This window comes from Pelodiscus sinensis, chromosome 22, assembly GCF_049634645.1.
Source record: "Pelodiscus sinensis isolate JC-2024 chromosome 22, ASM4963464v1, whole genome shotgun sequence".
Classification (NCBI taxonomy): domain Eukaryota; kingdom Metazoa; phylum Chordata; order Testudines; family Trionychidae; genus Pelodiscus; species Pelodiscus sinensis.
In genome coordinates, this window is record NC_134732.1 from 14,098,624 (window position 1) to 14,110,990 (window position 12,367).

General features: G+C 49.7%; 1 protein-coding gene across 2 annotated transcripts in view; it reads left to right on the plus strand.

Moving 5' to 3' along the window:
- Positions 1–12,367, plus strand: part of LAMC3 (laminin subunit gamma 3) — a 64,492-nt gene that overhangs the window by 12,848 nt on the left and 39,277 nt on the right. For both annotated transcript variants that reach the window (XM_075905923.1, XM_075905922.1), the window contains exons 3-5: positions 5,614–5,918; positions 8,466–8,596; positions 11,993–12,159. In XM_075905923.1, the coding sequence (XP_075762038.1) occupies positions 5,614–5,918; positions 8,466–8,596; positions 11,993–12,159 (603 nt within the window). The remainder of the gene's footprint in view (positions 1–5,613; positions 5,919–8,465; positions 8,597–11,992; positions 12,160–12,367) is intronic.

Below are 12,367 nucleotides of genomic sequence, written 5' to 3' on the forward strand. Positions count from 1 at the left end.
CACAAGTGGGAGAAGGTGGTAAATCCCTCCACAGGTTTAATATGCAGCAGGTTATAAAATCCCCAAACCCTTACTCCCTGGCTTGAGGACACAGTTCAGGGAGTAGGGGGTCCCCAAAACAAATTCCCTGACTAACTAAAGGATGGTGCACTCACAAACTCCATGAATGATCCTCAGGTTCAGAGATGACTCTGGACTCCTCAGTCACTGCAGAGGGCTGATCTCTGCTAACAGGGATCCTCTTCAGGCAGGAATCAGGCTGCTTCGGTCCCAGGATTTCCCCTCACCACAAAGGGCTGCAGGGCTCAAGGTGCAGATTACACAACTGTACTAAAATCCAAACTGTAGTCTCCTACCCCGTGTCCAGACACACACACAGCAGGCAGCAGCCCTGAACTAGCTGACCACGTGGTGACTGGTCTCACCTAGGGAGCTGGAGGGCTAACTCAGCCTGGCTGGGGAAGTTTCCCAGCAAACTCCACAAACTGGGAATCAGGAGTGGAGAAGGAAGAGCCCATCTAAGGGATTTTGCTTTCAGGTCCCTAGAGGCCAGTTCTCAGGGGGAACCCTGCATGCAGGCCTGGGGCTTACAAACTCCCCACACAGCCAATCCTGCCTTTGCCCTTGCCCTGGCTGGCTCCAGCCTCACTCAAAAAAATGGCTTCTCCCCTTTCCTGAATTCCCTGGGAGGGGCATCTCATTCCCTCTTGGTTGCCAGGCGGACTCTGAATTTGCCTTGGCTCCCCTTCGCTACCAGGGACAGTGTGCCTCTTCCTGAGCTGCCAGCAGACAGAGCCCCAGGAATCTAAGTAATCTTCTTGGGAGTTACACTTGTAATCTTATCAGAAAAGATGAAGGATTAATTTGAAATCAGTTTTTCATAAACCCGCATTGATTAGAATTCTTTATATCGCCCTCCTTTGAATTATTTGCGAACCGAACCTTGTATCAGCCATTTTTGACTGGCTTATCCTCGTTACCCCCTCCCCCAGTGTTCCAAGAATTCTTGAAAATCAACATTAATGGGCCAGAATGCTCCTCAGCCGGCTCTTTTAAAACTCATCGGTACAAGTTAGCTGGAGCTGCTGATTTAAAAATGTCTAGTTTTAGTCACTGCTATTTAACATCCTCCTTATAATCTACATATAGCTTCTTGTGCCTAAGAGGGGAAAGGAGGAGCCAGTTTGACTTCTAAAGAGGGATTTTTGTGTAGCAACTACTCATGTCGTTGAGGATTAATGCATGGCTTCTCCATCAAAGGGCATTGCTAATAATGTAGATGGATGCAACATGTATGTATTACAATAATAATCTGTCCATCTATAGTCCTTTTCATCCAGAGACTTCAAAATGTTTTACCAACTGAAATTCCCAGCCTGGTGGACCTTTCCCATTTTACAGATAAGCAAACTGAAGCCCAAGGAGTAAGTAATAGAACTGGGACAAGCACCAGGAGTTCTGTCTCCCATTCTTTTCCTCTAACCACCAGAGCGTGCCGTGCTCCTTTTCTTGCCATGCATATACAACGTTCTTTTACCCCCTTCTCCTTCCCCCACCAGGCTACTAAAGGAAAATATGTGCCAGAATTTTTGCTGGTGCTAGCTTCGCTGACTACAAACATTGCTATTACAGATTCTCAGCTTGATCCATTAACTCTATCTTGGATCTAAGAGCTAACTCCAAAACATTCTCTGGAGGGTGTGCTGTCTGACGTGCTGTCTTTTATTAATCTGATAACCTGTTGATTGAACCTGGGATCCCCAATTTGCGCTGCTTCTGCTGTCTCCTGCTTAGCTGGAATCCAGACTGATTCTGTGAGGTTCATTCAATGATTGTTTATTGACACAGTGCAGAGACCGGCTCCTCTCCCAGAAGAAATTGTTCTGTACACTGACTTCTGTAACCCTTTGCTGTTTTGGTAGATGCCTCCAAGGAATTTCCTGTCTGGGAATAAACCCACCCAGGGTGTCTGGAATTCCTTTAGGAGTCCTGCATGGGACCAGGGTGTGAATCTTTCCCAGGGCAGGCAAAATATAGGCATCATCAAGTTATGCTCCGCAACCACTGCTTCTCCACTATGTCTCCACCAGGAGAGACTGATTTAAATCAAAGCAATTTTAAACAGCTGATTTTAATAATTATTTAAACAGCATGGAGGAAACATGGATTTAAATCATTTTATTTAGTTTGATTCTCGTTGGCTGGTAACCATGGAATCATGTTGATTTCCTACTAAAGATATTCTTTTGCCTAAATTTGGGGCTGCTTTTTGCTTACCGGGACAATACACTATATCTTTATACATAGTTATTTAAGCAATTATATACATGTATTCAGACTTGTAATTTTCATTTTAAGTTAGAAATGGTTGCTGATGCATTTCTTACTTACTAAATGAGATTTAAAAAAAACACAACTCATGATTTGCATCAAGCTGTTTGGAGGGAAATTGTAATTTTAAATACAGAAAATATTTTAATTTTTAAAAATAAATTAAACCCTAAATGTGCTGGTTACAAAAGAAAAAATTAATTAAAACATCTTCCGCATTGAAAACTAAATGACTTATTCAACAAAGGAAGTGTTATCTGTAGCTAGTGAATTGACCTGTTTCTTTATGATCACCATGTCCTTCAAGTTTTTAAAACTATTCGATCTCATGCCCTCATACCTCACTTTTATTCATAAATTGGGAGAGGAAAACAAAGTTTTCTAATGCTTCAACTTCCACTTGATTTCTTGACTTTGAATGAACTAGTTATTCAGCTGAACAAGTTGAATAAACAAAAATGAAGAAAATATTCTCTCCACATCTTCAGATAAGGCAATTGCTGTCAAAAGCTGGTTTTGCACTTCAGCAAACTGTGGTTCCAGGGGCTAAGACAGGGACTTCTACCAGCTCAGTGGTTTGACTTTTGCCTAGAAGTTTGTCAGCAAACGTGGACTGCCTAATTTTAATTTTTAAAGTTTAATTTACATGATTTTTAATAGATCATTGCAAGTTCACCCCATAACATAGGTTGTCCTAATTTCAAAACAAAATTGAACTTAAATTAAATTAAACAATCCGATTTTATTATTATTTTTTATCATCTGTTTTTTATCCGCGTTGGCCTCAGTCTGGACCTGAAGAGACCCAATTCTTGGGGTGAGAAACCAGCAGACCCCGCCTCTTTCTGGACAATCCTGAGCTTCTACAAAGAACGCTGGTTAGAGTCAGCTGTTGTGATGGTTTTGTGTTTTGCCTCCCTGGGAACTACGCTGAGACCCACCAAACCAAAGTAACTTTCACAAAAGACATTAGAAATGCATTATTTCTCATTGGCTAAATGTAGATACATCTGCAAGAGCGATGAATTGGAAGCAGGTCAGTGAGCACAAAACCCAGCCATGGATAAAGTCCTCACTAGGATCAATTTAGAAAGTTCCCAGAGGGTGGAAGGCAACCAGAGAGGAACAGAGCACTGCTGGAACACTCAGAGAAGTGAGAATATGGGCCCGATTTTGAGACGTGCTAAGTCTCCGCTCCCACTGAACTCGATGGGCATCCAGTAGGGTTCCCTCTAAGCTGCGTGGCAACACAACCCCACAGCTGATTAATCAGCCCTGACCAGTCAGAGGCTCAGGAGCTGACTGACAGGGTGGGGCTGATTAATCACCTGTGAAGCTGCGCTGCCACCCAGCTTAGCGGGAACACTGGTGTCCAGCAGTCAGGATCTTACAAGAGTCAACCTGTGCCAAACAGGTGTATGGGGTTGTCTCCAAAGAGGAGCCGTTGCTGGCAACTTCCCCTGTCGCTTGCTGCCTCCATGTGGGGTTATCAGCAGATCTCTCCCAAGGACAGAACTGCAAACAGTAGTCAGGCTTGTATGATGATGAGAGCAAATCTGGCCATCGCTCTACAGCTCTGATCCACAACTGATTCCTCCCTGCACAGCCCGTCAGCAGTGTGAGTTCTCTCTGCTCCCCGACAGCATTCTTACAAAGTCACAGCCCGGAGCCGACATAATTCATATGGGTCCAATTAAAGGCTGGTTGTTCTTAGTCCTCAAATAACCCATCTAACATTCTGAACTCATTATCTTTTCCAACAAAGCCAAAGCCTTGTAGAGGATTGTTTTGTATGATCAGTAGTGGCATAATTGTGGAGGAACCAGCTCTCAGAGTTGGACCCAGCCCTTCATCTCTGGCATTTAATTTTCCTCTGTTTTCAGCAAGACATTTTAGCAGTGAATTGATCTGCCCCCAGGGACTGGAGCCCCCTCTGTTCATCCGTGCTGCAGCAAAGGCAGCTACAGCACAAGCCTTCCCCACATGCTGCTGCGTCTGTGGGTGGCGTTGCGCTTCTTTTGAAAGGCCGAAAGGAGAGTTGAGTCTCCATGGTTTACAGAGTCCTTCAGCTCCTTTCCTAACGCTGGTCTGGAGGAGACCAGTCACTCATGGCAGGTCTGATTCTCCTCTCCCTTATGCTGATTTTACAGCAGTCTAGCTCCGCTAGACCAGCTCTTCGATGGCTGTAAATTAGCGTTGCTCTGCTGACGTCACACTCAGAGGAACTGGTTCATGGACTTCAGTGAAGTGATTCCTGATGCGCAAGGGTACCAGTGAGCTCAGAATCCTTTTTGTGTGTGTGCAGGATGCTGTCTGTTGGCATTTGGCTTGGGACCCAACAATCCCATTTTGCAGAGAGCACGGCGCGGCCGTCGGATGACAATGAGCTCCAGCTAGGCTGGATTTCAGATGGCATCTGAGAAGCTGAATGTCTGGGTCCCAGCTCTGATTCCTTGACCTGGATGGATTGGCTGCTTTTTGATGTCCAGCATCCTCATCACTGGTGTGGAGCAGCACTGGAGAGCAACCACAAATCAGTCTTTGGGCTGATATATCAGTGTGTGTCAAGAGAAACAGAAGGGAAGTATAAACGGGCTGGTTTAAACAGCAAAAAGATTTCAGAGACTCTGAGCTGGTACAATGCAGGAACATCCAGGCTGCAACTGGAATCGGTGTGAGCTAGAATTTTCTGCATGGTGTTGACATGGGGAGTGTCCACGAGAGGAATCATTTGCTTATCCCTGCACCATCTACAGGAGACAGACCTGCTCTGATGGCTCATTCCTCTGGGGTAGCGTCTGTAGAAACCAGTCCCTGCAGATGCTTTTTTTAGCATTTAAAATGTGGGCATGGATTTTGTGTTGATAAGAAGAGTATCAAGAAGGACAGTCCTCAAGTCCTCTGTGTATCCACAGAACATATACAGCATAGGACTGGGCTTCAGGACTCCTGAGTTTTATCTCCGATCGCTTTAGTAATTCTTTTCCCTTGGGGGAAAAAATCACTTTATCTGCCCTCTTGAGCCTCAGTTTCCCCAGCTGTACCACGGGGATAATGTTACACCTCCTCATTTAAAAGCACATGTCACAGGTGCCTCATGGCACAACGTATGGGGTGAGTGTGGGAAATAAGTCAATTACCCCATGGCACGAATGACCTAGGTCAGCAGATTTTGACTAGCTTTTCTAGCCCCTGAAATTGGGGGGACCCAAAGAAATGTACAGGCTTTGAATGAGCTCTCTGCACCTAACCCCATTGCCGTCTCTTCTCCTGCTTCTTCAGGGAAGTCCTATGACATCACCTATGTGCGGCTGAAGTTTCACACAAGCCGGCCAGAGAGCTTTGCTATCTACAAACGTGGCCAGCTGGACGGGCCCTGGATTCCATACCAGTACTACAGCGCCTCCTGTGGGAAGACCTACAGGAAGCAAGAGCGGCAGTACCTGCAGCCTGGTGAGGATGAGCAGGTGGCCTTCTGCACCGAGGAGTTCAGTGACATCTCTCCGCTGAGTGGTGGGAATGTAGCCTTCTCCACCCTGGAAGGCCGGCCCAGTGCCTACAGCTTCGACAAGAGCCCTGTGCTACAGGTACTGGTGGCTCGGGGTTGGAGGTGGCCATGTGAAGAGTGAGGGGGGATTTGATAGCAGCCTTCAACTTCCTTAAGGGAGGTTCCAAAAAGGATGGAAAGAGGCTGTTTTCAGTGGTGACAGATGGCAGAACAAGGACCAATGGTCTCAAATTACAGTGGGGGAGGTCTAGGTTAGATATTAGGAAAAAGCTATTTCACTAGGAGGGTGGTGAAGCACTGGGATGGGTTCCCTAGGGAGGGGGTGGAATCTCCATCCCTAGAGGTTTTTAAGTCGGCTTGACAAAGCCCTGGCTGGGATGGTTTAGTTGGGGTTGGTCCTGCTTTGGACATGGGGCTGGACTCAATGATCCGCTGAGGTCTCTTCCAGCCCTGGGATTCTCTGATTCATGTGTGGCCAGCAGACTAGGTGGCTCAGGGGTGTTGGCATTGGGAACTATGCTTGGAGATCTGTAATATTGTTAAGGTTCAGGTGCCAAAGGGGGTGGGGTAGGAGTGCATTAGAAATATCTTCACTCCATGTGTGTGAACATGCAATATGTGCATGAGCTGGATTTATAGGGGTTTGCTGGACCGTACTCAGCAGGCCCAAACGCTGATCCACCAAACCGCTGGTGCCTAACTTCAAACCCCCTATTGGAATAGATCATGCTAGGCCTGTCTTAATCCACTTCTTCCAGACTCTGTCTGGAAAGCCCCATTCCTGAACACCACTGGGAGGTCTGCACTGGAAATAGAAGGTGTAATTCCCAGCTTGAGTTGACATACCTGCTCCAGCTATGCCTGAGCTAGTGCTTTAAAAATACCAGCCTGGCTGTGGTACCACGAGTGATAGGATGGGGTAGCTGCTCTGAGTACGTTGCAGTCCGAGAGCCGAGGGACATACTCGGATGGCTAGCCCTTCCGTCGCCATGGCTACACTTGTGTTTTTAGTGCACTAGCTCTATCAGAGCTGGGGCAGGTATGTCTGCTTGCCTGGAATTTACAGGTTCCAATGTAGACGTAGCTTGAACTCAAAGCTTTCCGTTTTCATTCAGCTTCATATAGGCTAAGGTTCTCCCTCACTTTTCTTCCATTATTTGGGGGGAATTAGGGTTAAACCACGCTATGCTCTTGAAGGGGCTTAGTGGAGAGGATACACACAATATACTGGCAGCTGAATGTCCCTTTCAGCTCCTGTCCGTTCTCTTGTGTCTTGGATGCAAAAGGGTTTAACTAACGTTACTGTTCCAGTCTCTGACTTTATACCATCTGACTCTGTGATAGCTCCCTCAGTGAATCTTCTGACTGGATCCCTTGGAGAGATGATCTTTCACAAATGTCAGATCTTCCGCTCCTGCTCTGTGCAGAGGGCAGAGGACTTTGACAAAGAGGCTGCAGGGAGAGTAGAGAGGCAAAAAAAGTTTTCTCTTCAGAGTGACCTCTGCTGGTGTTACCCTCGTGCCTTGGAAAGACAGGGCTACTCAACTTTGGAAGCTGTGGGGGCCACAGTGATACTCACAGCACGTGCCAAGGGCCGCAACTTAAGTGTGGCTGCATATACATGCAAATATATATGTAAATATATGTAAATAGCTTCTTTCACACTGACAGGCATGAGTACAAAGATTAAGGCAAGACTACAAAACACTCAGGCCCCATGTAAGTCAGTTCTGCTGATATTAATAAAATGCAATATTTACCCGATTTCTACCCATATGACAGCACTTTTAATGAGCAATGACAGACCAAGAATTTAACTACTAAAACACATATCAACAGAAGACGATTATATTGACTCGCCATTGTGGAGTGTATTCCCAGTGGAGGCCATGTTCAAAGGATCCCACCTGTGGGCCATGTGTTGAGCCCCGTGTAAACCCAAACCGCACCCCCGGGCCACAAACAAACAGGCCGCGTGTTGAGTAGCCCTGACATAGAGCAAGGTCCTCATCACGCTCATTTTCCCAGGAGAAAGGAGGAAAGTTGTTCTCCTTAAACCAGTCAAAAACCAGCCACTACCAGCTATGACCCAAAGTAGACCTGGACCAAAATCCTAGATCCAAACAGACTTGGAGGCATTTGGTTGCTAATTTTATCTAATCTTGCCATTATTCCTTAGGTCACCTCTCACTGTGGTATCTGAGCTCCTTCCAGCTCCACAGGTGAAATCAGGCTCAAACCCAAACTTCCCCAAACATTGGCTATTTTGAAATCAGGATCCAGTGTTAGGCTTTGGGGGCCCCTCACCACTGCTAGCTAAACAGGGAGAACATTTCAGGGGCCCTCTCCACATGGGAGGGCATGGTGCTGATGGAGGGAAGCCTAGTTCATGCCATACCTGGACTGCATGATTTCAGACGTGCCCATGCCAAAGCAACATGTGGGTTTGACGAATTAAGGGGCAGACTTAGCACTATACACACATGGTAATTTCCCAGGATGGGTGTGGTGGCTCTGTTGTGTCCTCCATGGCCTCTTGTCAAGGGGCTGCTGCCCCTGTCCCCCTAGGGGGATGTCTTTGCTTGAACTGCTCACCAGCATCTCTCTTGTGGCCTGAACTCCTCAGGAGTGGGTGACCAGCACTGACCTGCTCATCTCCTTGAACCGGCTTAACACGTTCGGGGACGACATCTTCAAGGATTCCAAGGTGCTGCAGTCGTACTATTACGCCATCTCAGACTTCGCAGTCGGTGGCAGGTAAGGGGCGGGGCATGGGGAGAAGAGGAGGAGGTGAAAGGAAGGTTAAGGCATAGGAGGGGGAGTCAGGACTCCTGGATCTTGCCTCCAGCTCTGACACTTGTTGTGTGAGTGGGTCAAGCCACTTAATCTTCCTGTTCCTCAGTTTCCCCATTTGTGATGATGATTCGGAGGGAGGTGGTGAGACTTAAAGGCCCTTTGAAAGCCTTAGAGGAGAGACACTAACACTCTAGCTCTTCCTGTTTAAGCAGCATAATCCCTATTTTGCACATGGCAGTTATAGTGGCTCACACTCTAGATAGGAGTCCGCAATGTAACACTGTTCCAAAAAAGTGCTCATCATTCTGGGCTGTATCAGCTGGGGCGTAGTAAACATGACACAAGACGTAATTATTCCACTCCATTCTGCACTGATAAGGCCTCTGCTGAAGTATCGGGTCCAGTTCCAGGCACCATGCTTCAGGAAAGATTGGAGAAAGTCCTGAGGAGAGCAGCAAAAATGGTTAAAAGGCCTCAAATACACGAGCTATGAGGAAAGAGTGAAGGGGGGGAAAAAAGGTTTGTTTTGTTTGGAGAAGAGAAGGCTGAGGAGGCACAAGAGTCTTCAAATACATAAAGAGGAGAGTGATAAATTGTTCTCCTTATCTGCTGAGAACTGGACAAGAAGTAATGGCCTGAAATTGCAGCAAGGGAGATTTTGGTTAGAAATAGGAAAATCTTCCCGTCAGGGTAAATAAGCACAGGTTGAGCTAACACCTGTGAGGGAGGGTTTGAATAATACTCAGTGTTGCCTCTGCCAGGGACTGAACTAGCTGACCTATTGAGGCCCTTTCCAGGCCTACGTTTCTAGGATTATATTTGCCATCTTGCTTCACAATCCCTCCAAAAACCCCCTCCTGGCCCATGAATCTCAATGGAGTTAGAAAGCGTGTCGCTCTTTCTCTTCCCAAAGTTCCCCCGTCGCAGCTCCTAGGTGCTGGGGCTGCAGGAATGTTCCTGTTATCGGGTGAAAGAGGAATGTCAGGCTGCAGCAGGCAGGGACTCAGGGGAAATGGAGCTGCAGTAAACAGGCCCTGGCAGGGGAACCGGCTGTGGAAGACTGCTCATGCGTGGAACAGGCTTTGTCCTGCTTGCATGTGGCGCACAGTTCGTATTCAACACGTTGAGCATTTACATGGACCGCGCAATTGGATCAGGGAGCTGAAGGCTGCCAATCAGGATCTGAAACCGACTGTGGGAGAAATGAACCCTGGGCTCTCGTGCGACACGCTTCGCACAATGAGCGCCAAACAAAGCCCTGTTTGGGGATGAGCAAACCAGCTGTAACACATGACTTGCCCAAACACAGTGTCTGTGCTAGCTGAGCCCTCCAACTCCCGCGTGCCCTGGACTGGGGCCAGCTTTCTTCCTGTGAAGCGCACGGGGCGTGCGAATGTGGGATGCAGGGCCCTGTGGTCCAGACAGTCTGTGAGGTTTGGGGCTCAGCCAGGGAGGGGTCTCCAGCTGTGCGTAGGCAAGATGCTTAGGAAGATCCCCACCCCCTCCCCTTCCCCAGCTAGGAGGACCCTCGCTTTTGTCCCCGTGTCCTTCAGCCACCTCCTGCCCCTTGCTGCTTCCCAGCTGCTCCCTCAGACCAAAACTGAGACCGGTCTCCTCAGGCGGTCGGGTTGTGGGTGGGGAGGAACTGGCGCAGGGAAGAGCTGCCAGCAGCCGAGGTCAGATAAGTGGGATGCAAAGATCATGGCTGACTGTGGGGAGGGGAGGCTGCGCCTCTCTGGGACTGAGGGAGACGGCCAAGGATTAAGATTCTGGCCTAATGGGTTCAGTTCTGACCAGCTTAAAACCAGGCGCTTGGGCCTGGGGTCGCCATGTCTGACAGGAAGGACAGGATGGGGTTACAGCTGCTGCAGGGATCTGATTTATCTGAGTCCTTCCTCTTTTTTGATCTGCTATTGCCAGCCCAGCTTTGTCTTTCTGGCGCCCGGCAGAGTACTCGGCTTCTGGAGGACAAATGGGGCAAGGCCTGCGGTGCCTGCGAACAACCGTCGTGGGTCTCCACACTCCCTATGAAGCAGGGCGCGCTCTTCCCCTTCTGGCACCCAGAGCAAGCCTGTGCCTCCCGTGTCTCCCTGCTCCCATCCGAAGCCCATGGTCACGCGTCTCAGTCACCCGGCGAGAGCTATTCCCCACCCTCCAGAGTAGAGAGGGAGACCAGGGCCCTGCCAGGAGCACAGAGTGACTTGATCTGACACGCCAGACCCAAACAGCTGGAACGCATTAGCGTCTGATCAGGCCACCCTCCGTCTGAATGACCTCACAGCTGGTGCTGGTGGGGTGCACCTGAAAGACTCGGGGGAGGGGATGGGTGGCCTTGAGATGGGTCCAGTCTGCACTGCTTTCCCTCCTCCTCCTGGTCAGGTGACGTCTGTTTGGTCCATGCCCTGGTGCTCGCCTGGTGACTGAAACCGGCCCAGCAGCTGCCCCTTTAGGCACATCCCCAGATGCTGATTGGATGCGACAGTGCACTTGACCTGCCGGTTCGGCCTGCTCTGTGCTAGCGAGGGTAGAACCAGGCCCTTGTGTGCTGTAGGCAGCCAGCAATGTTCCTGCTAAACTGCGTGGCAGCACAGCCCCGCAGCTGGTTAATCAGCCCCGCCCAGTCAGAGGCTCAGGGTCCCTGCTCAGAGCTGACTGAGCGGGGCTGATTAATCAGCTGCGGGGCTGTGCAGCAGCACAGCTTAGCGGGAACACTGGTAGCCATCCTAGCAGAGCTACAGGGAGCTGGGCTCAGCTGGATGTACCTGTGTGCCCCGAGCCCAGTCTGCTTACCAGGGCCCTAAAGCAGTGCCCTTTTTGGCTGGAGCTAGAGACTGTCCCCACCCAATCCCCTCCCATCATGCTTTACTTGTGCCCAGACATGGTGCTCTCATCTTCCTCTTAACCCTTTCTGTGCTGGTTGCTCTGGCCCTGCTGTGCTCCCTTCATGTCCCTGTGACCCTCCTCTTGATCCTGACCACCTGTGCCCTAGCAGTGTTCTCCCCTCTGGGTGACTCCACTCCCAGTGTGTTGTCTCCTCCCAGTGACCCTCTGGAGCTGTGAGGCGGGGCTGGGGAGCTGGGAGTCTGCTGGAGGGTCTGGTGACAACGACAGATTTTTGGCCGGCACTGTATGCTGGCAAAGTAGGACACTTGAGAGCTGCATGGGGCCAGGGCCACAGGGTTAGACACTTAGCACCACTCCCAACCTGGACCAAATCCTGGGGTGAGCCCCGCATTGTGGATTCCCTGTAGTCCCTGAGTGCTGGGGATGGCTCTGTTGAGCGCGCTGTTCATGCTAGTTAACACTCCTCGGGCTCAGCCCGACCCTGGCGGCGACAGTCCCTTGGCTCTCTTGCAGGTGCAAGTGCAACGGCCATGCCAATGAGTGTGCCCCCAATGAAGAGGGCCAGCTGGTCTGCCTCTGCCAGCACAACACCACCGGCGTGGACTGCGAGCGATGCCAGGCTTTCCACCAGGACCGGCCGTGGGCGCGAGGCACTGCCGAGTCCGCCAACGAGTGTCTCCGTGAGTATCCGACGCTGGGACCCTGCAGGCGCTCCCAGGACACAGGCTGGTCTCATGCCTGACTCTGCCAGGCAGGGACTCCCTTCTTCTCTGCATCCAGGGAGCCTGGTCCCTCTCGGGTGTCAGTTTGAATCCAGCCCTGGTGGGCAGTGGCTGCAAGCTGCTAACGTCTGATGCTGGGGAAGTCAGCCCAGGGTCTGGTTTCTGA